This window comes from Saccopteryx bilineata, chromosome 3 (assembly GCF_036850765.1).
Source record: "Saccopteryx bilineata isolate mSacBil1 chromosome 3, mSacBil1_pri_phased_curated, whole genome shotgun sequence".
Lineage (NCBI taxonomy): Eukaryota > Metazoa > Chordata > Mammalia > Chiroptera > Emballonuridae > Saccopteryx > Saccopteryx bilineata.
The window spans coordinates 252,016,446-252,041,770 of NC_089492.1; the positions used below are offsets into that span (position 1 = coordinate 252,016,446).

Sequence of the window (25,325 nt, forward strand, 5' to 3'; positions counted from 1 at the left end):
CAAATATTTACTTCTTTTACCCTCTGACTGTAGGTGGGGTAAACTGCCTTGCTTTTTGATTTCTGGCTTTGTAACTTGATCTTCTTTGGTCAGGGAATGTTAATGGATATGACTTCAATAGTGGCCTTCAACATGCTTTGTCTAGTTTGGCTTGGCTTTAGCATGCTGGTGATTTGCCATGAGAACAGGTAGTTGAGAGATATGTGAACATACTTTGCTGTAACATCAGGGCTAAAGCCAACCCCAACCTACCTGCAGTCTAAAGCAGAGTGCTCAGCCCAGTGTAGATTCACCTAACCACAACCTGTAAACCTATGAGCTTAAAAATAAATGTTTATTGTCATAAAACAATGGAGATGTGAGGTAATGTTTTGCTATTACATTAATGATACTTTTTCATTTTATAGATTTGAAAAGAACTGTAGCCAATAAAGTTGTGACCTGAACTCAGCAAGCGTTTATTGACACTTGCTCAGCTTAAAGTGCTCTATTAAATGTTATGGGAGTGATGTTGTGGGAGTTGCAAAGATTAATTCAGAGCTAATGTAAACATTAGCAGAGAGCCTCACGAACACAGAAACTTCACATGATGAAGCTCATTATATTCTGAAAAGAGAAGAAAATGCTGGTTTGCTAGGAAAATAATAAAAGCAAGTGCTTTTCTCCTCTTCCTTTTCTTTTGATTCTAAGTGTCTTAGTCTACTTAGACTACCATAACAAAATACTCACAGACTGCATGGCTTAAACAACAGAAATTTATTTTCTCACAGTTTTGGAAACTGTAAAGCCCAGATCGAAGTGCCAAAGTTCCAGTGGGATTCAGCCTTTGGTGAGAGTTCTCTTTCTGGCTTGTGGATATCCCGCTTCTCACTATGTCCTCACATGGTGTTTCCTTGGTGTGTGTATACAAGGAAGGAGAGAAAAAGGGAATAGAGAGGGATGGAGTGAGGGAGGGAGAGAGAACGCCCTAGCCTTGTGGTGTCTCCTTATAAGGACACTAATTCTATCATATCAAGGCTCCACTCCTATGACTTCATTTAACCTTCATTGCCATTTATTTATTTATTTATTTATTTATTTATTTATTCATTTTACAGAGGAGAGGGGGGGGATCAGGAAGCATTAACTCCCATATGTGCCTTGACCAGACAAGTACAGGGTTTCAAACCGGCGACCTCAGCGTTCCAGGTCGATGCTTTATCCACTGCGCCACCACAGGTCAGGCTCATTACCTTCTTAAATGCACTGTCTCCAAGTTCTGTACAGACACATTGCGGGATCGATTTTCAATGACTTTGACAGAGTTGGGGCACATTCAATTCATAACACTAAGTACAAGAATAGCCTACTTTCATCCTGTAAACTAGATTAAGTTCTCTTATTGATACTTCTATGATACTAGGAATATATCTCTTCTTTATAGCTCTTATCATATTGGAAATGATTCAATTAATGTTTATATTCTCTACGAGAGAGAGAGAGAGGATGGGGACTATGCCTGTATTGTTCACTGTCATAACCATAACAATAATTTTATTTTGACCTATAACTTATATTCAATAAATATTTAAGTGAATATTTCATTAAAGATAGAAGTTGGTTAGTTTACTTTCCAAATAAGAGAATTAAGACATTTCATATATAACTTTTATGCACTTTCAGGAAGTTCTTGAACATTTCCATTAGAAATAACAAAGGATCGTAATTCACACTATTTTGCGTCTAGAGTGGAATTTCTTTCATGAATCATACCATTCTATCCTCCTCCTTCTTTGGGCTACTTGCTGAGAACACTAAAGTTCCAAAGAAAAACACCAAACAGGAAGCTAAATGTTGCCTTATTCCTAGTTGGAAAAGACAATAAGAAATCTCTTACCCCTCATTTCTACTCGACCCTCAATCCACTGACTGACAAAATCTGAACTGAAGTAAGCACAGTTGACTCTGAGCCTTAGACATGGAAGCCTATTGCTTCTTCTTCACTGAATTTCTGCTGGTTCCTACTCATGTAGAAGACACTGTGTACACAAGACCTACTTAGTAAATGAAAGCTGAACTTTAAGGAGGTTAAATTATTAATACTTTTCCAAAGCTGCAGAGCTTAGTGAGGAGTAGAGCAAAGACTTGAAACCCTGTCTGTCTGATTCACTGCTGGAGTCTTCATCCACTTTATCATGTGATAGTCATTATAAATGAGGAATAAAGAAAGTAATATGAGAAGATGTTGGGGAAATATTAATTTTTGAAAATCATCTTGGAAGAGGTTGTGGTTGAGCCAGGCTTTGGAGACTTCAGTGAAATGGCATAGATGATGAGAGGGCTCCAAACTATGGGAATAGCTTAAATATATGTGTAAGACAGGATGGTTGTGGAGCAGTGAATACATCTGTGTATTAAAAAAGCAGGAACTCCAATGACAGATGAAGTTACACGGGTATATAAGTGCCAAACTGTAGAGGCTTTTTGTGGCAGGCTAATTTCACCTTTCACTCTTTAGGTACTAGAAAAGCCATCAAAGGCAGCTCTCTGGAAATCAGATCATAGGCGAGTGGAGGTTTTGATCTGGTTAGATCCAATAGGCATGAAGATCACTTAGGAGTCTGTTGCTACAGACTAAGAGAAGATTGAGAAGGAAGAGAAGGTGATGTGAGAATCTGTCAGAGTTACAGTAGATGGTAATCCTATCATAAGCCCAAGATCACAAAGGTAATCAATAATAGATCCAGAGCTATAACCAGGTCTTCTGGTTGCCTTTCTAATCAATAGTCCATCCACTTAAATATATGTGCTAGAAAGCATATTTAATTTTTAAAGAAGAATGACTTTGAAAATGTCACTCCACTTTCAAAACTCTATATTTATTTATTATTGAATGGTGAGGTATAAAGTTTTAATTATTCATCATGTATGCAATGTTTAATTACTGGTTAATGGATCCTAATATAATTCAAGGAAATATCTTTGTTTACTTGGAAAATCAATTTCTGTAGGTGCAGATGAAAATATGCTCTCAACCACATGAGTCGTACTACAATTCTATTTCTTTCTCTTTTTTCATTTTTTGTTTGTTTTCTTTTTTTCTACAGTTCTATTTCTTTTTTTTTTTTTTTAAATAATTTTATTTTTTTAATGGGGTGACATCAATAAATCAGGATACATATATTCAAAGATAACAAGACCAGGGTATCTTGTCGTTCAATTATGATGCATACCCGTCACCCAAAGTCAGATTGTCCTCTGTCACCTTCTATCTTGTTTTCTTTGTGCCCCTCCCCCTCCCCCTTTCCCTCTCCCATTCCCCCCTCCCCCCCGTAACCACCACACTCTTATCAATGTCTCTTAGTTTCACTTTTATGTCCCACCTACGTATGGAATAATGCAGTTCCTGGTTTTTTCTGATTTACTTATTTCGCTTCGTATCATGTTATCTAGATCCCACCATTTTGCTGTAAATGTTCCGATGTCATCATTTCTTATGGCTGAGTAGTATTCCATAGTGTATATGTGCCACATCTTCTTTATCCAGTCATCTATTGACGGGCTTTTTTGTTGTTTCCATGTCATGGCCACTGTGAACAATGCTGCAATAAACATGGGGCTGCATGTGTCTTTACATATCAATGTTTCTGAGTTTTTGGGGTATATACCCAGTAGAGGGATTGCTGGGTCATAAGGTAGTTCTATTTTCAGTTTTTTGAGGAACCACCATACTTTCTTCCATAATGGTTGTACTACTTTACATTCCCACCAACAGTGTATGAGGGTTCCTTTTTCTCCACAGCCTCTCCAACATTTGCTATTACCTGTCTTGCTAATAATAGCTAATCGAACAGGTGTGAGGTGGTATCTCATTGCTGTTTTGATTTGCATTTCTCTAATAGCTAAAGAAGATGAGCATCTTTTCATATATCTGTTGGCCATTTGTATTTCTTCCTGGGAGAAGTGTCTGTTCATATCCTCTTCCCATTTTCTTATGGGATTGTTTGTTTGTTTGTTGTTGAGTTTTATGAGTTCTTTGTATATTTTGGATATTAGGCCCTTATCTGAGCTGTTGTTTGAAAATATCATTTCCCATTTAGTTGGCTTTCTGTTTATTTTGTTATCAGTTTCTCTTGCTGAGCAAAAACTTCTTAGTCTGATGTAGTCCCATTCATTAATTTTTGCCTTCACTTCTCTTGCCATTGGAGTCAAATTCATAAAATGCTCTTTAAAACCCAGGTCCATGAGTTGAGTACCTATGTCTTCTTCTATGTACTTAATTGTTTCAGGTCTTATGTTTAGATCTTTGATCCATTTTGAGTTAATTTTAGTACAGGGGGACAAACTGTAGTCCAGTTTCATTCTTTTGCATGTGGCTTTCCAGTTTTCCCAGCACCATTTATTGAAGAGGCTTTCTTTTCTCCATTGTGTGTTGTTGGCCCCTTTATCAAAAATTATTTGACTATATATATGTGGTTTTATTTCTGGACTTTCTATTCTGTTCCATTGGTCTGAGTGTCTATTTTTCTGCCAATACCATGCTGTTTTGATTGTCGTGGCCCTATAATAGAGTTTGAAGTCAGGTATTGTAATGCCCCCAGCTTCATTCTTTTTCTTTAGGATTGCTTTGGCTATTCGGGGTTTTTTATAGTTCCATATAAATCTGATGATTTTTTGCTCTATTTCTTTAAAAAACGTCATTGGAAGTTTGATGGGAATTGCATTGAATTTGTATATTGCTTTGGGTAATATAGCCATCTTGATTATATTTTTTCTTCCTAGCCAAGAACAAGGTATATTCTTCCATCTCATTATATCTTTTTCGATTTCCCTTAACAATGGTTTATAGTTTTCATTATATAAGTCCTTTACATTCTTTGTTATGTTTATTCCTAAGTATTTTATTTTTTTTGTTGCAATCGTGAAGGGGATTATTCTTTTGAGTTCCTTCTCAGTTGTTTCATTGTTGGCATATAGAAAGGCTATTGACTTCTGAATGTTAATTTTGTATCCTGCGACCTTACTGTATTGGCTTATTGTTTCTAGTAGTCTTTTTGTGGATTCTTTGGGGTTTTCGATGTATAGGATCATATCATCTGCAAAAAGTGATACCTTTACTTCTTCTTTTCCGATATGGATGCCTTTTATTTCTTTGTCTTGTCTGATTGCTGTGGCGAGAACCTCTAGTACCACATTAAATAAGAGTGGAGAGAGTGGACAACCCTGTCTTGTTCCTGATTTAAGGGGGAAAGCCTTCAGTTTAGTGCCATTTAATATGATGTTAGCTGATGGTTTACCATATATGGCCTTTATCATGTTGAGATATTTTCCTTCTATACCCATTTTGTTGAGAGTCTTAAACATAAAATTGTGTTGTATTTTATCGAAAGCCTTTTCTGCATCTATTGATAAGATCATGTGGTTTTTGTTCTTTGTTTTGTTGATATGGTGTATTACGTTAACCGTTTTACGTATGTTGAACCATCCTTGAGATTCTGGGATGAATCCCACTTGATCATGATGTATTATTTTTTTAATATGTTGTTGTATTCGATTTGCTAGTATTTTGTTTAGTATTTTAGCATCTGTATTCATTAGAGATATTGGTCTGTAGTTTTCTTTTTTTGTGCCATCCTTGCCTGGTTTTGGTATGAGGGTTATGTTGGCCTCATAAAATGTGTTTGGAAGTATTGCTTCTTCTTCAATTTTTTGGAAGACTTTGAGTAGAATAGGAACCAAGTCTTCTTTGAATGTTTGATAAAATTCGCTGGTATAGCCGTCAGGGCCTGGACTTTTATTTTTGGGGAAGTTTTTAATGGTTTTTTCTATTTCTTCTCTACTGATAGGTCTGTTTAGGCTTTCTGCTTCTTCTTGACTCAGTCTAGGAAGGTTGTATTGTTCTAGGAATTTATCCATTTCTTCTAGGTTGTTGAATTTAGTGGCATAAAGTTTTTCATAGTATTCTACAATAATTCTTTGTATATCTACGGTGTCCGTGGTGATTTCTCCTCTTTCATTTTGGATTTTGTTTATATGAGTTCTTTCTCTTTTTTCCTTGGTAAGTCTTGCCAAGGGTTTGTCAATTTTGTTGATCTTTTCAAAGAACCAGCTCCTTGTTCTATTAATTTTTTCTATAGTTTTTCTGTTCTCTAATTCATTTATTTCTGCTCTGATTTTTATTATCTCCTTTCTTTGGCTGGTTTTGGGTTGTCTTTGTTCTTCTTTTTCTAGTTCCTTAAAGTGGGAAGTTAAGTGGTTCACTTGGGCTCTCTCTTGTTTGTTCATATATGCCTGAAGTGATATGAACTTCCCTCTTATCACTGCTTTTGCTGCATCCCATAGATTCTGATATGTCGTATTGTCATTTTCATTAGTCTGTATAAATCTTTTGATCTCTGCACTTATTTCTTCTTTGACCCATTCATTTTTTAAAAGTATGTTGTTTAGTTTCCACATTTTTGTGGGATTTTTTCCTCTTTTTTGCAGTTGAATTCTAGTTTCAAGGCTTTATGATCAGAAAATATGCTTGGTACAACTTCAATTTTTCTGAATTTGCTGATGTTGTTTTTGTGGCCCAACATATGGTCAATTCTTGAGAATGATCCATGTACACTGGAGAAAAATGTATACTCAGTCACTTTGGGATGAAATGTCCTGTAGATGTCTATCATATCCAGGTGCTCTAGTGTTTTGTTTAAGGCCACTATGTCTTTGTTGATTCTCTGTTTGGATGACCGATCTAGAGCCGTCAGCGTTGTATGGAGGTCTCCAAGTATGATTGTATTTTTGTCAGTTTTTGTTTTAAGGTCAATAAGTAGCTGTCTTATATATTTTGGTGCTCCTTGGTTTGGTGCATATATATTAAGAATTGTTATGTCTTCTTGATTCAGTGTCCCCTTAGCCATTATGAAATGGCCATTTTTATCTCTGAGTACTTTTCCTGTCTTGTAGTCAGCATTATCCGATATGACTATTGCTACACCTGCTTTTTTTTGGATGTTATTTGCTTGGAGTATTGTTTTCCAGCCTTTCACTTTGAATTTGTTTTTATCCTTGTTACTTAGATGAGTTTCCTGTAGGCAGCATATAGTTGGATTTTCTTTTTTAATTCATTCTGCTACTCTGTGCCTTTTTATTGGTGAGTTTAATCCATTTACATTTAGTGTAATTATTGATACTTGTGAGTTCCCTATTGCCATTTTATATCTTGCTTTCTGTTAGTTTTGTGTCTTGTTTGATCCTTCTCTTTCATTTTTCTATCTTTTGTTTTTATTTGGTTGTATTCCATACATCTTTCCTCTGTTGCCATCTTTTTTATCTCATGTGCTTCTGTGGTGGTTTTTTCAATGGTGGTTACCTTTGAGTAATGAAAAGGGTCCCTACCCTGTTCATTGTAGCAAACTATTTTGTGAGTACTTTTGCATTCCATCGTGCTTTGCTACTGTTAATCTCCATCTTCTCCCCCTCTTTCTTTTTGTTGTTGTCACCGTTTAAATTTGGTTTTATTTTGTTCTTCTTGGAGCTTTTACTTGTGGCTCTGTTTTTTTTTTGTTCTTTGTATCTGATTGGAGAACCCCCTTTAGTAATTCCTGGAGTGGGGGTTTTCTGATGATAAATTCCCTCATCTTTTCTGTATCTGTGAATGTTTTTATTTCTCCTTCATATTTGAAGGATAGCTTTGATGGGTATAGTATTCGTGGCTGAAAGTTTCTCTCTTTCAGGACTTTAAATATTGGGGTCCACTCTCTTCTAGCTTGTAGAGTTTCTGCTGAGAAATCTGATGATAATCTAATGGGCCTTCCTTTATATGTTGTATTCTTCTTTTCCCTGACTGAGAATTTTTTCTTTGCTGTTGGTTTGTGTCAATTTCATTATGATATGCCTTGGAGTAGGTTTGTTGGGGTTAAGAAAACTCGGTGTTCTGTTTGCTTCTTGAATTTGAGGCTTTAGTTCTTTCCACAGGCTTGGGAAGTTCTCGTCTATTATTTGTTTGAGTATGTTCTCCATTCCATTTTCTCTCTCTTCTCCCTCTGATATACCTATTATTCTTATGTTATTCTTTTTGATGGAGTCAGATAATTCTTGTAGGGCTATCTCATTTTTTTTAATTTTTGAGTCTCTTTCTTCTTCTCTCTGTTGTGCCTCAAGTTGCTTGTCTTCTATTTCACTAATCCTCTCTTCTATCTGACCTGTTCTATTAGCTAAGCTTGTTACTTCGTTTTTCAGCTCGTGAATTGAGTTTTTCATCTCTGTTTGATTTGTTTTTATAGTTTCAATTTCTTTGGACATAGATTCTTTGTGTTCATTGAGTTGTTTTCTGAGCTCCCTAAATTGCCTTTCTGTGTTTTCTTGTATATCTCGGAGGATTTTTAGGATTTCTATCTTGAATTCTCTGTCATTTAGCTCCAAGGTTTCCAATATATTAAATTTTTTCTCCATAGATTTTTCCTCATCTAGCTGTGTTACCTCTCTTTCTTTTGTATCCATGATATTCGATTTTATCTTCCTTAATGGCATCTGAGGGTGGTTTTGTTGATAGTATTAATGAGATTTAATAAAGAATAAAAAGTTAAAAAAAATAAAAAATCAAAAAGAGTTGTTTTTTTTTTTAAATTAATAATGAAATAAAGAAAAATAAAATAATAATTTTTAAAAAAAGGAAATTATTCCCCCCCTCCTTTTTTCCTCTCCTCTCCCCTTTTTCTTGAGAAAATCTTGTGGTGATACAGTTCTATTTCTTAATGCCACAGAAACCCAGGGCTAGAAGCAAGAACCATTCTAAGTCATGTATGGCCTGAAGCTTATATAATTTTAGAGGGTCTTCTTTAAGAAAAATTGTACAAAATTATGAATACAAAATTATGTCTTCAGAATAAGAAAGAATATCACAACAAATTACTGGCACCTTAGGAATTCGGGGCTCTTTCTGCTGCTGCCCCTTGGCCCGTTTACCAGAAAGGCTTCAGAGCAGTGCAGCCTTGCCTTTCCTTTTCCCCATCGTCTCCGCAGCTAACTCCCAGCCTTCAGGGGGCCCTCCGATGCGAGGAACCGCAAAGCTTAAGCTTCATTTGCTTGACTTTAAATCCACCTCTGGTTAGAAGAAATCCTTGATTATTTAGTCCAAACCTCCTAAGTAATCATCCGACCCTTTCTTTAAATTCTGGTTTGATGATGAACTCACATCGAAGTTGGGCTCACTGTTTTATTACTGAAAGGAAATTTCAGTAATACTGTTTTTCATAAATGTGACTGTTTTGCCCCTTCTTTCCCATGAAAGTTAATCAAGCATTTGAATAAAATTATCAAGTGGGGAGCAAGTGTTTATTCCTTGACATACACCTGTGGATTCCTTCCGCTCCCTATTCATGTGGTTCCTCATCAATTCTTGCCTGACCCATTGCAATATACTTCTTTGTATTATTACTACATATTTCTATCTCAAGCTTTTTTTATGTCTACGTTTATCCTTAAACTTTTCCTAGATACATCTTTTAAAAAATGAAATCTGTGTAAAATCTTCCAATGTCTTCCATTTCCTTATCTAATGTACCTCTTCAGCCTCCTGCCCTGACTGCCTTGCATTATTGGGCCCTGGCTATACTAGCAATTCCCTGGCCTAGCTCCTGCCTCATAGCTCTGTGCACTTCCACATGATGCTCTTTCTGCCTTCTCCCACTTAACCAGGGGTCCCCAAACTTTTTACACAGGGGGCCAGTTAACTGTCCCTCAGACCGTTGGAGGGCGGACTATAAAAAAAACTATGAACAAATCCCTATGCACATTGCACATATCTTATTTTAAAGTAAAAAAACAAAACAGGAACAAATATAATATTTAAAATAAAGAACAAGTAAATTTAAATCAACAAACTGACCAGTATTTTAATGGTAACTATGGGCCTGCTTTTGGCTAATGAGATTGTCAATGTCTGGTTCCATATTTGTCATAGCCGTAACAAGTGATATGATGTGCTTCAGGAGCCATGACATGTGCGCCCTGTGTCACCGGAAGTAGTACTGTACCTGCACGCCACCACGCTTTGCGCCACTGCCACATACAGTACTCCAGGAGCACAGGACCTGTGCTCCTCTCACTGACCACCAATGAAAGAGGGGCCCATTCTGGAAGTGCGGCGGGGGCGGATAAATGGCCTCAGGGGGCCGGATGCCGCAGGCTGGCCTGTAGTTTGGGGACCCCTGCACTTAACATTTGCAAGTCTTCTATTCATCCTTCAAGCATAACTTGTCTCACATCTGTTGATGCTTTGCCAGTCTTGCAACCCCAACTAGGGTTAGGCTTCTCGCTTTTATATCCCTATAGCACCTTTTGCATATCTTGACTATAATTCTTACCCTGTTTTATTATAACTAGTTATTCATCAGTTTCCCTCTTTTATTCCTGCTCACTACTTCTGTGCAATAAGACTTGTTCTCGTTTCTCAGCATGTATCATCTCATTTACTCCTTAAAACAACTTACCGAGTTTACAGTTGGAACATTTGAGACACAGTATCTATCCCAAGGCCACACAGTATGGAGTTAGGGCTGTGATGTGAACCCAGTCTTATTCTAGAATCTGTGCTCTTAGCCAACTGTTCTATACTAACAAGTTAGTGTCTCCAGTGAATAGCAGAATTCCTGCTACATAACGGGTGCTCAGTGAACATTTGGTTATTGATGCAAAGGGACATTAGCTTCTTTTTTTTTTTTTGTACTTTTCTGAAGCTGGAAACAGGGAGAGACAGTCAGACAGACTCCCGCATGCGCCCGACCGGGATCCACCCGGCACGCCCACCAGGGGCGACGCTCTGCCCACCAGGGGGCGTCGCTCTGCAGTGACCAGAGCCACTCTAGCGCCTGGGGTAGCGGCCAAGGAGCCATCCCCAGCGCCCGGGCCCTCTTTGCTCCAATGGAGCCTTGGCTGCGGGAGGGGAAGAGAGAGACAGAGAGGAAGGAGGGGGGGGGGTGGAGAAGCAAATGGGCGCTTCTCCTATGTGCCCTGGCTGGGAATCGAACCCGGGACTTCTGCATGCCAGGCCGACGCTCTACCACTGAGCCAACCGGCCAAGGCCTAGCTTCTTTTGGTAGCCAAATCGTATTTATTGCATTGCTGTGCTTGGAGATACTTATTGCTGGTTTCAGTATTTCTTTCTATTTTATTCTTAGAGAGAGTGTATTTTTCAGGATATTTATGCAATAAAATGCATTTCTCCAACTTTTTCTTACTTTCAGCCTTTTCTTCAGAAAGGGCTAATTACGATTCTGCATTGTTGGTGATTATTTAAATGTAGAGGCAGCTATAATGTAAGATGACTGTATTGATTTCTGTACCTTTGCCTTCCTACTCTTCTTTTGATCAGGTAAATGCACAGCTTTAAAAGCTCCTTTTTTTTTTTTTTTAATGGTGATCCAAGGAATGGTTCCAGGAAAAAATGGATCTACTGAAAAAAAGGGAGATTTACTCCATTAGGGAAGCAGGTACCATTTAGTAAACTGCCCTACCCAGGGCTCTACATGGTATCCAGAGAGAAGTCATCTCTTCTACCTGGAAGAGAATTTAGCTTTCTGAGAGGATCTTCCCAGCCTCACTACTGGAATCACTGTGGTTCCTTTTCTATGGAAGATGCAATTTTAAAATGAATAGGCTGGGCTGGCTGAGAAAGTTGTGTGACCTTCGCTAATTTTCCGGCATATTGAGGTTCTTATTTTTCTTCTTTATTTCCCAGGGTTTCTCATTTTACTATTCCAGGAGTACTCACTGTATGATTTGGGTTTCCTTCTTTCAAAGAATCATATAACAAAGAGGCGGCAGAGAGAGTCAATTGCAAGGACACCTGAATCCCAATTCACCAGTTCCAGTGAGCATTTTAGTTCAGAATATTAGTTACAATTTGTTCCTTGTCTATTTCCTAGATAACTTAAGATATTCTTCAATTTAAAATTTCTTATGTAATATAAGAGGTCTGAAGGAAAAAAGTAAATTAATTAAAAGCCATTTAAAAAGAAGAAAGAGAAATACATTTTTGTATAATTTTTTTTTCTTTTTGAAAACAGAAAGCCTATATATTTCTCTGTAGAGGGATGTTTATGAGGGGGAGCTTTTTTATATTCCTGAAATAGGGAAGAAAATTTGGCCAAAAGAAAATAAGTACCTTGCCTGACCTGTGGTAGCGCAGTGGGTAAAGCGTTAATCTGGAAACGCTGAGGTTGCCGGTTCAAAACCCTGGGCTTACCTCGTCAAGGCACATATGGGAGTTGATGCTTCTAGCTCCTCCCCCCTTCTCTCTCTCTGTCTCTCTCTCCTCTCTAAAAATGAATAAATAAAAAAATTTAGAAAATAAGTACCTCATTATTCTGAAAACCAAGTGAACTGTACAACATAAGTTTTATATAAAGAAAATAAGCCAACATGTAGAGATCAATCAAGTACATAGGCTATTTTAGTTATTGACTTCTTAAAATAACTGTCAGTGGACAAATACAGAAAAATATATTTTTTTACAACTTTAAAGATCCATTCTTGGAAATCCTTATGCCTTTTTGGGGACCAGTTATGTCTGTACTGTAGATGTAACAATAATTCCTGCACAAGATCCTGTGATGTTCTTCTGGGACTTTCTTTATCAGAGCACTTAATGCTTTGAATTTAAATGATTCACTTGTGTAGTTATTGTTCCAGCTTGACTATAAGCTCCATGAAAACAGGGACTGATTTATTTATGTTTGCATTCCCAGGGCATTCCCGCACAAGGTCTGGACCAGACAGAGACCTCCAGCATGTTGCCACAATGTCTGTCATTTATACTACTTAACAACTTAGAGAGTTTACTTTTATTTGTACATTCATTCAACAGATGTTTATTGAATACATAGTTTGGGCGAGGCACTATGACAGGTGCTGGAGATACAACAGTATGCAAAACAGAAAAATATTTCTGAGTTTACATTCTTACCAGAGAAGATAAAAATAAACAATACTCCTAGTAAATAGGTAAATTTTATGGTATGCTTGAATGAGGTGAGTGTTGTGGGAAATCAGAGCAAGTGAGAGGAATCAGAAATGTGGGAAAAGAGTATTTTGCAATATTAAATATGGTAGTCTAGTTGGGCTCATTGAGGAAATGAAATCTGACCAAAATCTTGAAAGAGTTTGGGGAGACATCTATGTTGAAATGTGGGTAACAAGTTTAGAGAGGGATTTTAAGGATTGCAAATCCCTTAAAGATGCATGTCTGATATATAAGAGAAATAGTAAGGAGGCCAAGTGGTGTGAACATAGTAGGAGATGAGGTCACACAGGTGAAAGGGGGACAGATTATATAGAATATTTTAAAAGCTTTGGGTTTTACTCTGAATGAAATGCTAAATCCTTTCTGAATTTTGAAAACTGTGTGACATGATTTCTCATGTTTTAGAAAGATTCTTTTGTTCTGAGAGTAGAATATAGGGGGACCAAAAGGAGAAGAGTTAGGAATAATTCAGGTGGGAGAAGATAGTGACTTGGATTAACTGGTATCTGCAGAGGTAATGAGAAATGGCTAGATTCTAGATGTATTTGAAAGGATTCCTTAATCGATTAGTTAGTCAATATGACAGTAAGAGAAGACTCCAGGTCAACTCTAATGTTTTGAGGCTTAAGCCCTGACTAGGTAATTTATATACATGATCTTATTTAATTTTTATAATAATACTATAGATAAAATATTTTTATCTCCTTTGGACAGACAAAAAAACCGAGGTCTAGAGCAGTTAGGAAATTTGCCTCCAAACTTCTAAATTAGTAAGTGGCAGGGTGAGGGCTGAAATCTTTTCTGTCTAACCTGGAGGTTTATGCTCTTTCTAATATATAAGAGCAGAATAGATGGTCTCTCCTAAAATTTGTAATTGTGGCCTTTTCCCTCAGTTTTTTTTTTTTAAATTTCCATGTGTTGCTTGACTCAGTGCCATCCTGCGAAAATGAAAAATTAATATAAAAAGTGGGTATAGGCCAGTAGTGCCTGGAAGAAACTAATACAAGACTCCAAATCCTTGCAGTGTCATGCCCTTGATACTGACAGCATAGGGATATTTTTAGGTAAAGCTCCAGTGTAGGTGAGCTTAAAATAGAAAACTATAAAATACACCAGGAAACAATCTAGTGTTCATGGAAGGCAGCAAACTCAATAAATACTAAAATTAAAGATATGAATCCCCAGATTCAGGAAATACAACAATTCCTAAAAAAATAAATAAATAAAAATAAGTAAGACTAAATTTTTCACTTCTCCTTGATATGTAGCAGTGAAACTAGAATACTATAGATAAACAGAAGTTCTTAAGAACAACTAGGGAAGAAGGATACTTTAAGAGGAGTGACAGTCCTAAGGTTCTTGAATTTTGAGTAGAGATATTTGAATTTATACTTTGTTATGTCAACTATTGATCTTAGAAAAATTTAAGTATTTATGACTACTATAACAAATAGAATGAAAACTTCCACATTGGCACAGAGGAAGAAAATAAATAAAGAAAATCTGACTTAGTGGAAGAGAAGATAGAAGCATAACATCGAATAGAATAATTATTAAAAACAAGATGATAAAAACTCTTGCAGGAATTGGATGTAAATGTAAATGGACTGTATTCCCCAGTTTAAATACAAAAATATCAGATTGGATTAAAGGAGCGGTTCTCAACCTGTGGGTCGCGACCCCCGCGGGGGTTGAACGACCAAAACACAGGGGTCGCCTAAAGCCATCAGAAAATACATATTAATATAGAAGTTAATACATATAATTTGGCAATTTGACGAGTGTTTGTCACATAGTAAATACTTGGTAATTATTAGCTGTTAATATTTATTTAAAATTAACAGACTTTTCTGAGCAGAAATTTTACATTGTTTCATCTTTGTATATGAATTTATATTTTCTTTTCACTTCTTCCACAGAATTAGCCTAAAGTACTATTTTAATATATTTTTGCTTTAAAGTCTTTTATTGGTGACTTTATTATGCCTCTGCTCTAGATATGTAACTATTAAAAAGACTTATTTTTCATAACTTAGAAGCTACAGAGGGAAAAACATTCTTTTAAAATAAATTATTACAACTATAATTAATATATAATCGATTACAAATAAGTGTAATGCTATTTTTGATAGTTGTTAAACATAAAAATAAAATTATTAAAATGTATTTCAATTAAAGTGAATTAAATTATTCTTCCCTTTTTTTTCTTTGGTAGTCATTCTAATGATGTGTAGTGGTATCTCATCATGGTTTAAATTTGTATTTTCTTGATTTAGCATCTTTTATGTATTTAGCATCTTTTATGTGCTTTTTGGCTACACATATCTTTTTTTTTTGTTAAATGCTCATTTTCTCATACGGTTGTTTGTACTAATAATGATTTGTAGAGCTCTTTATATATTCTGAATACAAGTTCTTTGTTAATGTGACAAATATCTTTTCCCAGTCTATTGCACTACTTTTTATTTTTAATGGTGTCTTTCAAAGAGCTAAAGTTTTTTAAAAAATATTAATTGAGCAATTTTTTTTTACTATTTTATATTTTCTGTGTTTTTTTTTATGAGAAATCTTTGCTTAATCAAAGGTCACAAAGATTTTTCTTCTATGATTTTATGTACAGGTTTTATAATTTTAGGGTTTACATTTGGATCTCTGATTTATTTTGAGTTAATTTTAGTATATAATTTAAATAAGTGTTGATGTTTACTGTTAGCATAATTTGTTGGTACAATTTATTTTCACATTGAATTGCTTTGTAAGTCAATTGCTTTTTTGGAACTCTGTTTCATTGATATATGTCTTTGCGTATCAAACTGTCTGGATAACTATCACATTTTAGCATATTTTTTACTTACTAAAACTGTTTTGATTATACTAGGTTCCTTGTATTTTCATATATAATTAGAATGATCTAGTCAATGTCTATGCAAAAGCTGCTGGGATTTGATTGTGATTCTTTTGAATATGTATACATCAATTTGGGAGAAATGCTATCTTAACAATTTTTAGTCTTCTATTCATGAACATATGGCATATATTCCCATTTTGTTTAAGTATTATTTAAATTCTCTCAGCAATATTTTGTAATATCCCATGTAAAAGACTTGGACATATGCAATTAGACTTATTTCTAGCTATTTTGTGTTTTGATGTTACTGTAAATGGATTATTCAATTTTTATTTCCCATTTATCTGTTTGTAGTGGAGTTGTCACTGGTACAATTGATTTTTGTATTTTCACTTTGTATCCAGTGGCCTTACTATATTTTATTATCCTAATAATTATTAGTTAAAGCAGTTCTGTAGATTTTCTGGGATTTTTTATATAAACAACATTATCATCTGTGGTAAGAACAACTTTATTTTTTCTTTCCCAACTTGTGTGTCATTTGTTTTTCTTGCCTTATTGCTGTAGCTTGTTTCTCAGAATGATGTTCAATATATGTGATGAAAGTGGACATATTTCCATTATTCTTGATCTCAGGGAAAAGCAATTAAATTTTACACCATTAAGCATAGTGTTTGTTAGCTAGATGGTATGTTGAATTGTACATTTGAAATCTGTATGGCCATGTCAACCCAATAAATAAAGAAATAAATTAAAAAACCATGCCCCTCTGCTCCCGAAAAAGTAAACATCTCATCAGTATCAGAATGTTTTCTACTCTCCTTACTTTGAGAATTTCTTTTTTAATTGTGAATGCATTTTGGATTTTGTCAAATGTTTCTTCTGCATCTACTGGTACAATAATATATGTTTATTCTCCTTTATTCTGCTAATATGGTAAATTACATTGTTTGACCTTGCATCCTTTGGTTAAACCTTATTTACATTTATTTTGTTAAATTTATCCTAAATATTTTATATTTTGTGATGGTATTATAAATGAAATTGTTTTCTTAATCTTATTTTGAGCTTATTCATTATTAGTGTTTAAAGATACAATTGATTTTTATACATTGATTTGCATCCTGCAACCTTGCTATATTTTTTAAGCTTAAATATTTTTGTTATGTGGATTTCTTAGGATTTTCTATAAAAAAGATTGTCATCTGCAAATAGATATAATTTACTTCAGTTCCCATATAATACATTTTTTAAAATTAAAAAAAAATTATCTTGCCTACTTGCTCTGGCTAGAATCTCCTCACAACTTTGAATTGAAACAGTGAGAGCAAACATGCTTATCTTGTCCCTGATTTTAGGGGGAAAGCTTATAGCCTTTAACCATTAAGTATGCTGATAGCTGTATTATTATTTTTTGGTTTCCCTTTCAATCATCAGTGGGTTTTTTTAATCACAAAAAGTGTCAAATTTTGTGAAATACTTTGTTCTGTACCTATTGAGATAATTATGTGTTTATTGTTCTTTATTAAGTGGTATGTTGCATTTATTTATTTATTGCATTAATTTATTTTCATTTGTTGAACTAATACTGAATTTCTGATAAATTCCACTTGTGATATATAATGATTTTTATATATTGCTGGATTTGATTTGCTAGTACATTGTTGAGTATATTTGGGTAATTGTTTGCAAGGGATATTGGTTAGTAGTTTTCTTGTGATGTCCTTGATTTTAGTATCAAAGTAATCCTGACCCCAAATAATTAATTTGGATGTATTCTCTTTTCTTCAATTTTAGGGGAAAAGTTTTGCTAGTTATTGATATTAATTTTTCTTTAAAAGTTTTATAGAATTTAGTAGTGTGTATAGATTTCTCCTTTTGAGATTTTTATAATTATTAAATCAGTACTACTTTATGTTTATTCAGATATTAGTATTTCTCTTTAATTAATTTTGCTTGTGTCTTTCAAGAATTTTTTTCATTTCATCTAATTTGTTGACATAATATTGGCCATAGCATGTCCTCTTTTTAATTCCTGATTTTGAAAATTTAAGTCCTTTCTCTCTCTCTCTTTCTCTCTTTCTCTCTCTTTTAGTTAATATAGGTAAAGATTTGTCTATTTTGTTGATCACTTCAAAGGACAATTTTTGGTTTCATTGAATTTTCTCTATTATTTTTCTCCTCTCTTTTATTTATTTCTGCTCTTATCTTTAGTTTGTTTCTGACTTCTTTGAGTTTAGTTCTTTTTTTGTTTGTTTTTTGTTTTGTTTTTTAGCTTCAGAAGGTAAAAGAGTAAGTTAGTGCCTAATGATCTTACTTTTTTAAAAGAAATATAGTACTCTACAGTTATATATTTCTTTGCAAGTACTGCTTGCTGTGCTTTCATAGCTTTGGTTTGTTGTGGTCTTGCTTTTCTTTATGCCAGGATATTTTCTAACTTTGCTTGTGATTTCCTATTGACCCTCTTGGGTGTTTAGGAATGTGTTGTTTAATGTCCACATATTTTTTTATTTCTTAAATTTCCTGTTACTGATTTCTAATTTTCTTCCATTTCATTTAAAGAACAGTCTTTACATGATTTCCTTCATGCTAAACTTATTCAAACTCTTTTTGTGCTCTGTCTTATGGTCTTTTCTGAAGAATATTTCTTTTGAACTTGAGAGGAATGTATATTTTGCTGTTGTTGAGTTGTATGCCCTAGATATGTATGTTAATTCTAGTTGCTTTTGGTCAATTCTTGTGTTTTCTTCTTGATATTCTTTCTAATTGTTTGATTGTTGACTTATCTATTTTTCTTTTTATTGTGGCCATTTTCTTTATTTTGGGACTCTTGTTAGATGTGTCTATATTATTGTTATGTCTTCTTGATGGATTGCCATTTTGCCATTATAAAATATCTGTCTTTGTCTCCACTAACAATTTTTGTCTTAAAGTGTTTTTCCTGATATTAATATATACATTCCTTTATTTCTGAGAAGTCAATAGTTATTCTTATTGATGTTCTTTTGTATGTATCATATTATGATTACTTTCCTTGCCTACTTTCTGTTTTTGTTTGGTTTTTATTAGTTTATTATTATGCGACAAAGTTGAAATTTTTTCTATTTATCCTGCATGAGGTTTTTTGAAACTTAAGACATTTCAGTCTTTATAATTATATTTGGAATTTTTTTTTTTTTTTATCTTTCTGAAGCTGGAAACAGGGAGAGACAGTCAGATTCCCGCATGCGTCCAACCGGGATCCACCCGGCACGCCCACCAGGGGGCGATGCTCTGCCCACGAGGGGGCGATGCTCTGCCCCTCCGGGGCGTCGCTCTGTCGCAACCAGAGCCACTCTAGCGCCTGGGGCAGAGGCCAAGGAGCCATCCCCAGCGCCCGGGCCATCCTTGCTCCAATGGAGCCTCGCTGCGGGAGGGGAAGAGAGAAACAGAGAGGAAGGAGAGGGGGAGGGGTGGAGAAGCAGATGGGCGCTTCTCCTGTGTGCCCTGGCCCGGAATCGAATATTTGGAAAAATTTTAATGTTACTCAAAAATACATTTTTTCTTCCATTCGTTCATTCTCTTTTTATTCTGATGTGTCTTTTACATGTGTGTTAGAAAATTTAATACTATTCTACAGGTTTCTGGGGCTTTGTTCATTTTTATTCAATTTTTTCTTTCTGTTTTTCAGATTTTATGATTTTTTTTATTGATTCATCGAGTTCACTGACACTTTATCATTTCTAGTCTAGTGTTAAGCTCATTTAGTTCATTTTATATTTCAGTTATTTGTTTTTTACTTATAGTCTTTTATTTCGTCCTTTTTAAAAGTTTTCATTTCCCTGATGAAATTTCCCATTTGTTCACACATGGAAATTATACTTTAATTCTTTTAACATCTTTTCTTTTTGTTCTTTGACTATATATTTATTGATTAATTGATTTTCTAGAGACAGAGAGAGAAAGGGGGAGAGGGAGAGAGAGAAGCATTCATTTGTTGTTTCACTTAGTTGTGCATTCATTGATCGCTTTCTGTATGTGCCCTGACCGAGAATTGAATGCGCAACCTTGATGTTTTGGGATGATGCTCTAACTGACTTTGACTATATTTATAATAGCCAGTTTAGAGTCTTTGTCTGCTAAATTGCACATCTGCTATCATTGTTGATATATATTGTTTTCCTCACTTCCTTAATTATGTGGTATATATATATGTATATGTTTGAATGTCTAGTAACTTTGGACATGATGGATGATTCATTTTAAAGAATGGATTATTTTATTTTCTTCTACATATTGGTGATTATTGTTTTTTTTCTTTTTTTAAAGATTTTATTTATTGATTTTTTAAATTATTTATTTATTTATTTATTTTTGTATTTTTCTGAAGCTGGAAACGGGGAGAGACAGTCAGACAGACTCCCGCATGTGCCCGACTGGGATCCACCCGGCACACCCACCAGGGGGCGACGCTCTGCCCACCAGGGGGCGATGCTCTGCCCCTCCAGGGCATCGCTCTATTGCGACCGGAGCCATTCTAGCGCCTGGGGCAGAGGCCAAAAGAGAGTCAGAGAGGGACAGACAGGAAGGAAGAGAGATGAGAAGCATCAATTCTTCATTGCAGCACCTTAGTTGTTCATTGATTGCTTTCTCATATGTGCCTTGACTTGGGGGCTACAGCAGACTGAGTGACCCTTTGCTCGAACCAGTAACCTTGGGCTCAAGCTGGTGAGCTTTGCTCAAACAAGATGAGCCTGCACTCAAACTGGCAACCTCAGGGTCTCAAACCTGGGTTCTCTGTATCCCAGTCTAACACTCCATCCACTGCGCCACCACCCGGTCAGGCGGTGATTATTACTGAAGGCCCCAGAGGGTAAATAATTTACCCATTTTTGCACAATAAGTCAATGGAGCTAGAATTTAAGTCTTCTAATTATGACACAATTGGTACTCAGAAAAACAAAACCAAAAAAATCGGTGCCAGTAGAACTAGTGAAAGAAATAAATTAAAACTTTTAAAGTTTGATTATGGGTGATTTTCTTTTCTTTTTGGATGAAAACACTAGAACTCTTTTTTTTTTGGCTTGCGCATGAGAGAGAGAGATTTAAAGACAGAGACAGGAAAGGAGATAGATGAGAAGCAGCAACTTGTAGTTGCGGCACTTTAGTTGTTCATTGATTGCTTTCTCATATGTGCCTTGAGCCAGGGGCTCTAGCTGAGCCAGTGACCCCTTGTTCAAGCCAGCAACTTTGGGGTCAAGCCAGCAACCTTGGGGTCATGTTTATGATCCCAGGCTCAAGCTGGTGACTCTGTGTTCAAGCTGGTGAGCCCATGCTCTAGCTGAATGAGCCCATGCTAAAGCTGCTGACCTTGGGGTTTCCAGCTGGGGCCCTTAGCATTCCAGGTCGACACCCTATCCACTATGCCACCACCTAGTCAGGCACCAGAACTCATTTTAAAGCAACATATTGCTGTACTCTTCAAGTGCAAATCAATACTACTAACTTAATTCCTGGCTTTGTTGATGTCTAGAGTCACCTTTACTCTTCTTTAACTATTGATGATCTAGTTTGGGAATTCATTAAACTCTTTGATTTTTTTATTCTATCCTAATATTAACATTTTGGGCAGTTCACTTATCATTTGAATATTAGAGAGAGGAGAGATAAATAATGGAATTCATATTTAAGTACATACAGATTTGATTAACTGTTCTATTATTGGAGAAAATGGAAGTTAATTTCTTGGTTTTTTTTTGTGTGTGTGAATTTATCGTTATTTTTCTTACATAGTAAATACTAATTCTTTGTTTAAAGCCTTATTCTACTTTACATATTTTTAAACATGTTCTATAGAAGTTTGGAGATGTACCAAACACAGTACAAATGCATAGCCCCATTGCATTTGAAAGTTAAATAAAATCAAATATATTAGAAGTAGCCTGCATACCATAAAGCTTAATACAGAGTACTTAAGGTATTATCATCCTTGTGTTTTGAACTAGGAAACTGAAGTTTTGTTGTAATTCTTTTTGATTTATTGGATCTTGGCACATGCTCCATCTAACAATCTAATCTGTCAAAGACATAAACAGATCTGCTGGATCAAAAGAAGGGAAAAGCGGCTTGCACCCCAGCCTGGCCTCGCTGCAAACCCACTATGCCAGGCTGCATTTGGAGTTGACAGCCTTAGAGATTGTGAATGCTGTACCTGTAAATACTGAATGATGAAAACTATTTCTGTCAGAGCTCCTAATAGTTAAATGTGTGTACCAGTGAACTGCATGAACTTCTATTAAAACCCAGTTCTCTTCATTTTTATTACCAGGTAACCTTGGACGGGTGGACCAGGTCTCTGAGTTTGAGTATGATTTGTTCATTAGGCCGGATACCTGTAATCCACGCTTTCGAGTATGGTTCAACTTTACTGTTGAAAACGTGAAAGAATCACAGGTGAGGAAAATAGTGGATTCCTACATTTTGGTTTTGGTAAGAAGATGATGCTTTTGTTTTATTTTAGGAGTATTATACAAGTAATCAAGATATTTGGAATGTATTGTTGTATATCTAAATAGTGATATAGTTTTCTTTCAAGAGATACAGATAAATAGGTGTAGTATGCTGGGTTTTTTGTTATCTAAAGATTATTAAATAATACAAATAGATTATCTGAGAACAAAAAGTATTTTTTACTGATTGAAGCATTAGCTTGGTATGCTAGGCTTCCATGAGCAATATAGTAAGAAACCATAGGTGGTGACTATTATGTTTATTATGGTGTTTCTTCTCTATAAAACCTGTACATTATTATATATTTTTTCACAGGACCTCAGTTTCAGAAAAAACTTTTCTTCTATATGATAAGATGTTTATATCTTTAAAACAATATGATTCATGTAGCTCATTTTATTTTTCTTTCGCTTTGGCTGGTGGAAAACTCAGAACCAATTTTACAGCTCTCTCTAAAGATTTTAGACAACTTTTGGCTTGTGTTCTGTGTACTGACTTTTTTTTTTAATTAGGTTATATTAATCTGTCTTTAACCATGATTTCATTACCTCTATTTGCATTTTCTAACAGTGTGTGATTGCATAATCCTGTTCAAATCTGTTTTGCATGGGAGAGCATGTTGATGAAAAGAGAATTCAATACATATGCTTTGAACAAACATTAATAAAAATCTAATCCTAAGAAATCAGCTATCCTTCTGTTATATTGAGACAGCTGATCATGGAAGGCTTTGCATGAACTTTGTATACATAGTGATATGATTCTTTTAAGCAATTGAAAGCCTAGTAAGCCTAGTGCTATAACCTAACCACTGCCTTCTACATTTGGGATCTTTTTTTTTTTTTTAGTATATTTAGGAGAAATTGAGATATTAATTTAATTTCCTGTGTTAAGTTCATCTATCCTGTTTTCCTTTTTACCTTGTTGCTCACTCCTCTCTATTTCTCTCAACTGTAACTTGAATTGTGTGCCTGGCAATGGTCAGTGTCTGGAATTTAGGGACTCAGTCTTCCTTGTCACAGTGCTGTTCCTGGCATACTGGCTTCAGCAGAACAGAGATGTAGGATAGCCATGTCACTTTACTACCAAGTCTTTTCATTTTCTGCAGCATCACTGACACAGGACTTGGTGCATGCAATGTTTACTGAAGTTTAGGGGCTAGCTGGAAGGAATTAAATATATGGGAGTGCTCTGAACGTTGTTAGCTAAATATGAATTATCTCAGTATTTTATGAGAAGTGGGGGGAAATGTTAAGCTTTGCACAGAGAGCTGTTTAAGGCTAAACTTTAATTCCTAGCTTTGCATCTTGGTTTTACTACTCTTCATGGAAAAAATCCTTTTTCAGTTTTTTTTTTCCACATAGCGAGAATGACAATATTTCTCCTTTCCACGCACTTAGCTAAATCTATGCTTTACCTACAAGAGCTCTCCTAACCCTAGGATTATCCAGTTTGTTCCACCAGGACAATCAATAATTCTCAAAGTACATTTTCCAAAGTCTGTGCTATTGAGCCTTGAGACTATAACTCACAGCAGGAGGCTTTAGCCAGAAGTACTAGACTGAGTCTTGGCACTGAGTTTGGGGCCCCTGTGAAGATATCTCTGCTATCATGTGGTAACCACACAACCTCTTATTCTTCTGTTGGTGTTCCTGTCTCATGTCAGTCAGTAACTTATAATTGACACACACACATACACACACTACTGAAAAACAATAATTGTGAGACAATATAGTCCATTCATATGAAGTAAGGTAAATGTTTTCTTAAAAGGAGTGTTAATATGCCAGGATTTCTAAATTCACAAAGGGGATTACTCTTTCCCTCTTTATACACAGCTAAGTGCATCAGTCAGCTTGCCTTCAGCATCTGAGAATCCACGAACTCCTAAGGAATGAGACGTATTACTTTTCAAACAATAGCATTTTCTATTCTTATTATATATTGTGCTAAATAGAGACTTAGTGGAAAATCTGAAATTAAAGTATTTCTTTAATTTTGGGCCACATTCAATTCTCAGCCTAGTTTTTCTTTCACTGTAATCTTTCTAGAAAGAGTATCCTTATATAATTCCTGTGGAGGTCAGGGGAAGGGATGGGCGGTGAGATAACTAGAAAGTTAGGGAAAATTGGTTTCCTAAGTTATATGGCCTGAGATAGTCATTTGGACATGTAGTTCACGCATTTCAAAGCTTCTTGTTCTCTGCTCCTCTAGTTTGCTTACAGATATGTTTTTGTTGTTGTTGTTTAAAATGCTCTTTCTAGAGTGTTAAAATATTCATATTTCATGTTAAAGTCATATAGCCTTTTTTGCAATATTATCTATAAATTAAGCAAGTAACATGACATCCCAAAGGATTAGTGTAATAAGAGAGTTAGTGGATAAAGCGTCAACCTGGAAACGCTGAGGTTGCCAGTTCAAAAAAACCCTGGGCTTGCCTGGTCAAGGCACATATGGGAGTTGATGCTTCCTGCTCCTCCCCCCTTCTCTCTCTCTCACACACTCTCTCTCCCCTCTCTATAATGAATAAACAAGAGAGTTGGTGCTATTTTATAGTTCCTTATTTTTAAACTTAAAAGACTGCTATTTTCTCTGTATTTTCTTTTCCTTCTTAAATTTTATATAATATAGTAAGATTTATTGGTATGCATAGATCCTAAGATATAGTGGTTTATATTTGTTTTCATTTAAAAAATATTTTATTGAATTTATTGGGGTTACATTAGTTAATAAAATTATATAGGTTTTAAGTATACAATTCTATAATTCATCAGAAATTATATTGTATATTGTATTGTGTGTTCACCACTCAAAGTCTAGTCTCTTTCTGTCACCAATTATCCCCCCTTTGCCCTCTATTAAAAAATAATTTATTGGGATGACATGGTTTGCAAAACTATTCGTTTCAAGTATACAGCTCAATATAATACAACCTTCACACCCTCTTCCCCAAGTGAAGTGTCTTTCTATCCCTGTTATCCTTACCTTCTGCCATCCTCC

The 25,325-nt window shown here is 35.3% G+C and overlaps 1 protein-coding gene across 1 annotated transcript in view; it reads left to right on the plus strand.

Annotated features, from left to right (window-relative positions):
• The window catches only part of AGBL4 (AGBL carboxypeptidase 4), a 1,318,466-nt gene that overhangs the window by 284,277 nt on the left and 1,008,864 nt on the right, over window positions 1–25,325 (plus strand). Inside the window, exon 3 of the mRNA XM_066269248.1 lies at window positions 22,144–22,268. Within this exon, the coding sequence (XP_066125345.1) occupies window positions 22,144–22,268 (125 nt within the window). The remainder of the gene's footprint in view (window positions 1–22,143; window positions 22,269–25,325) is intronic.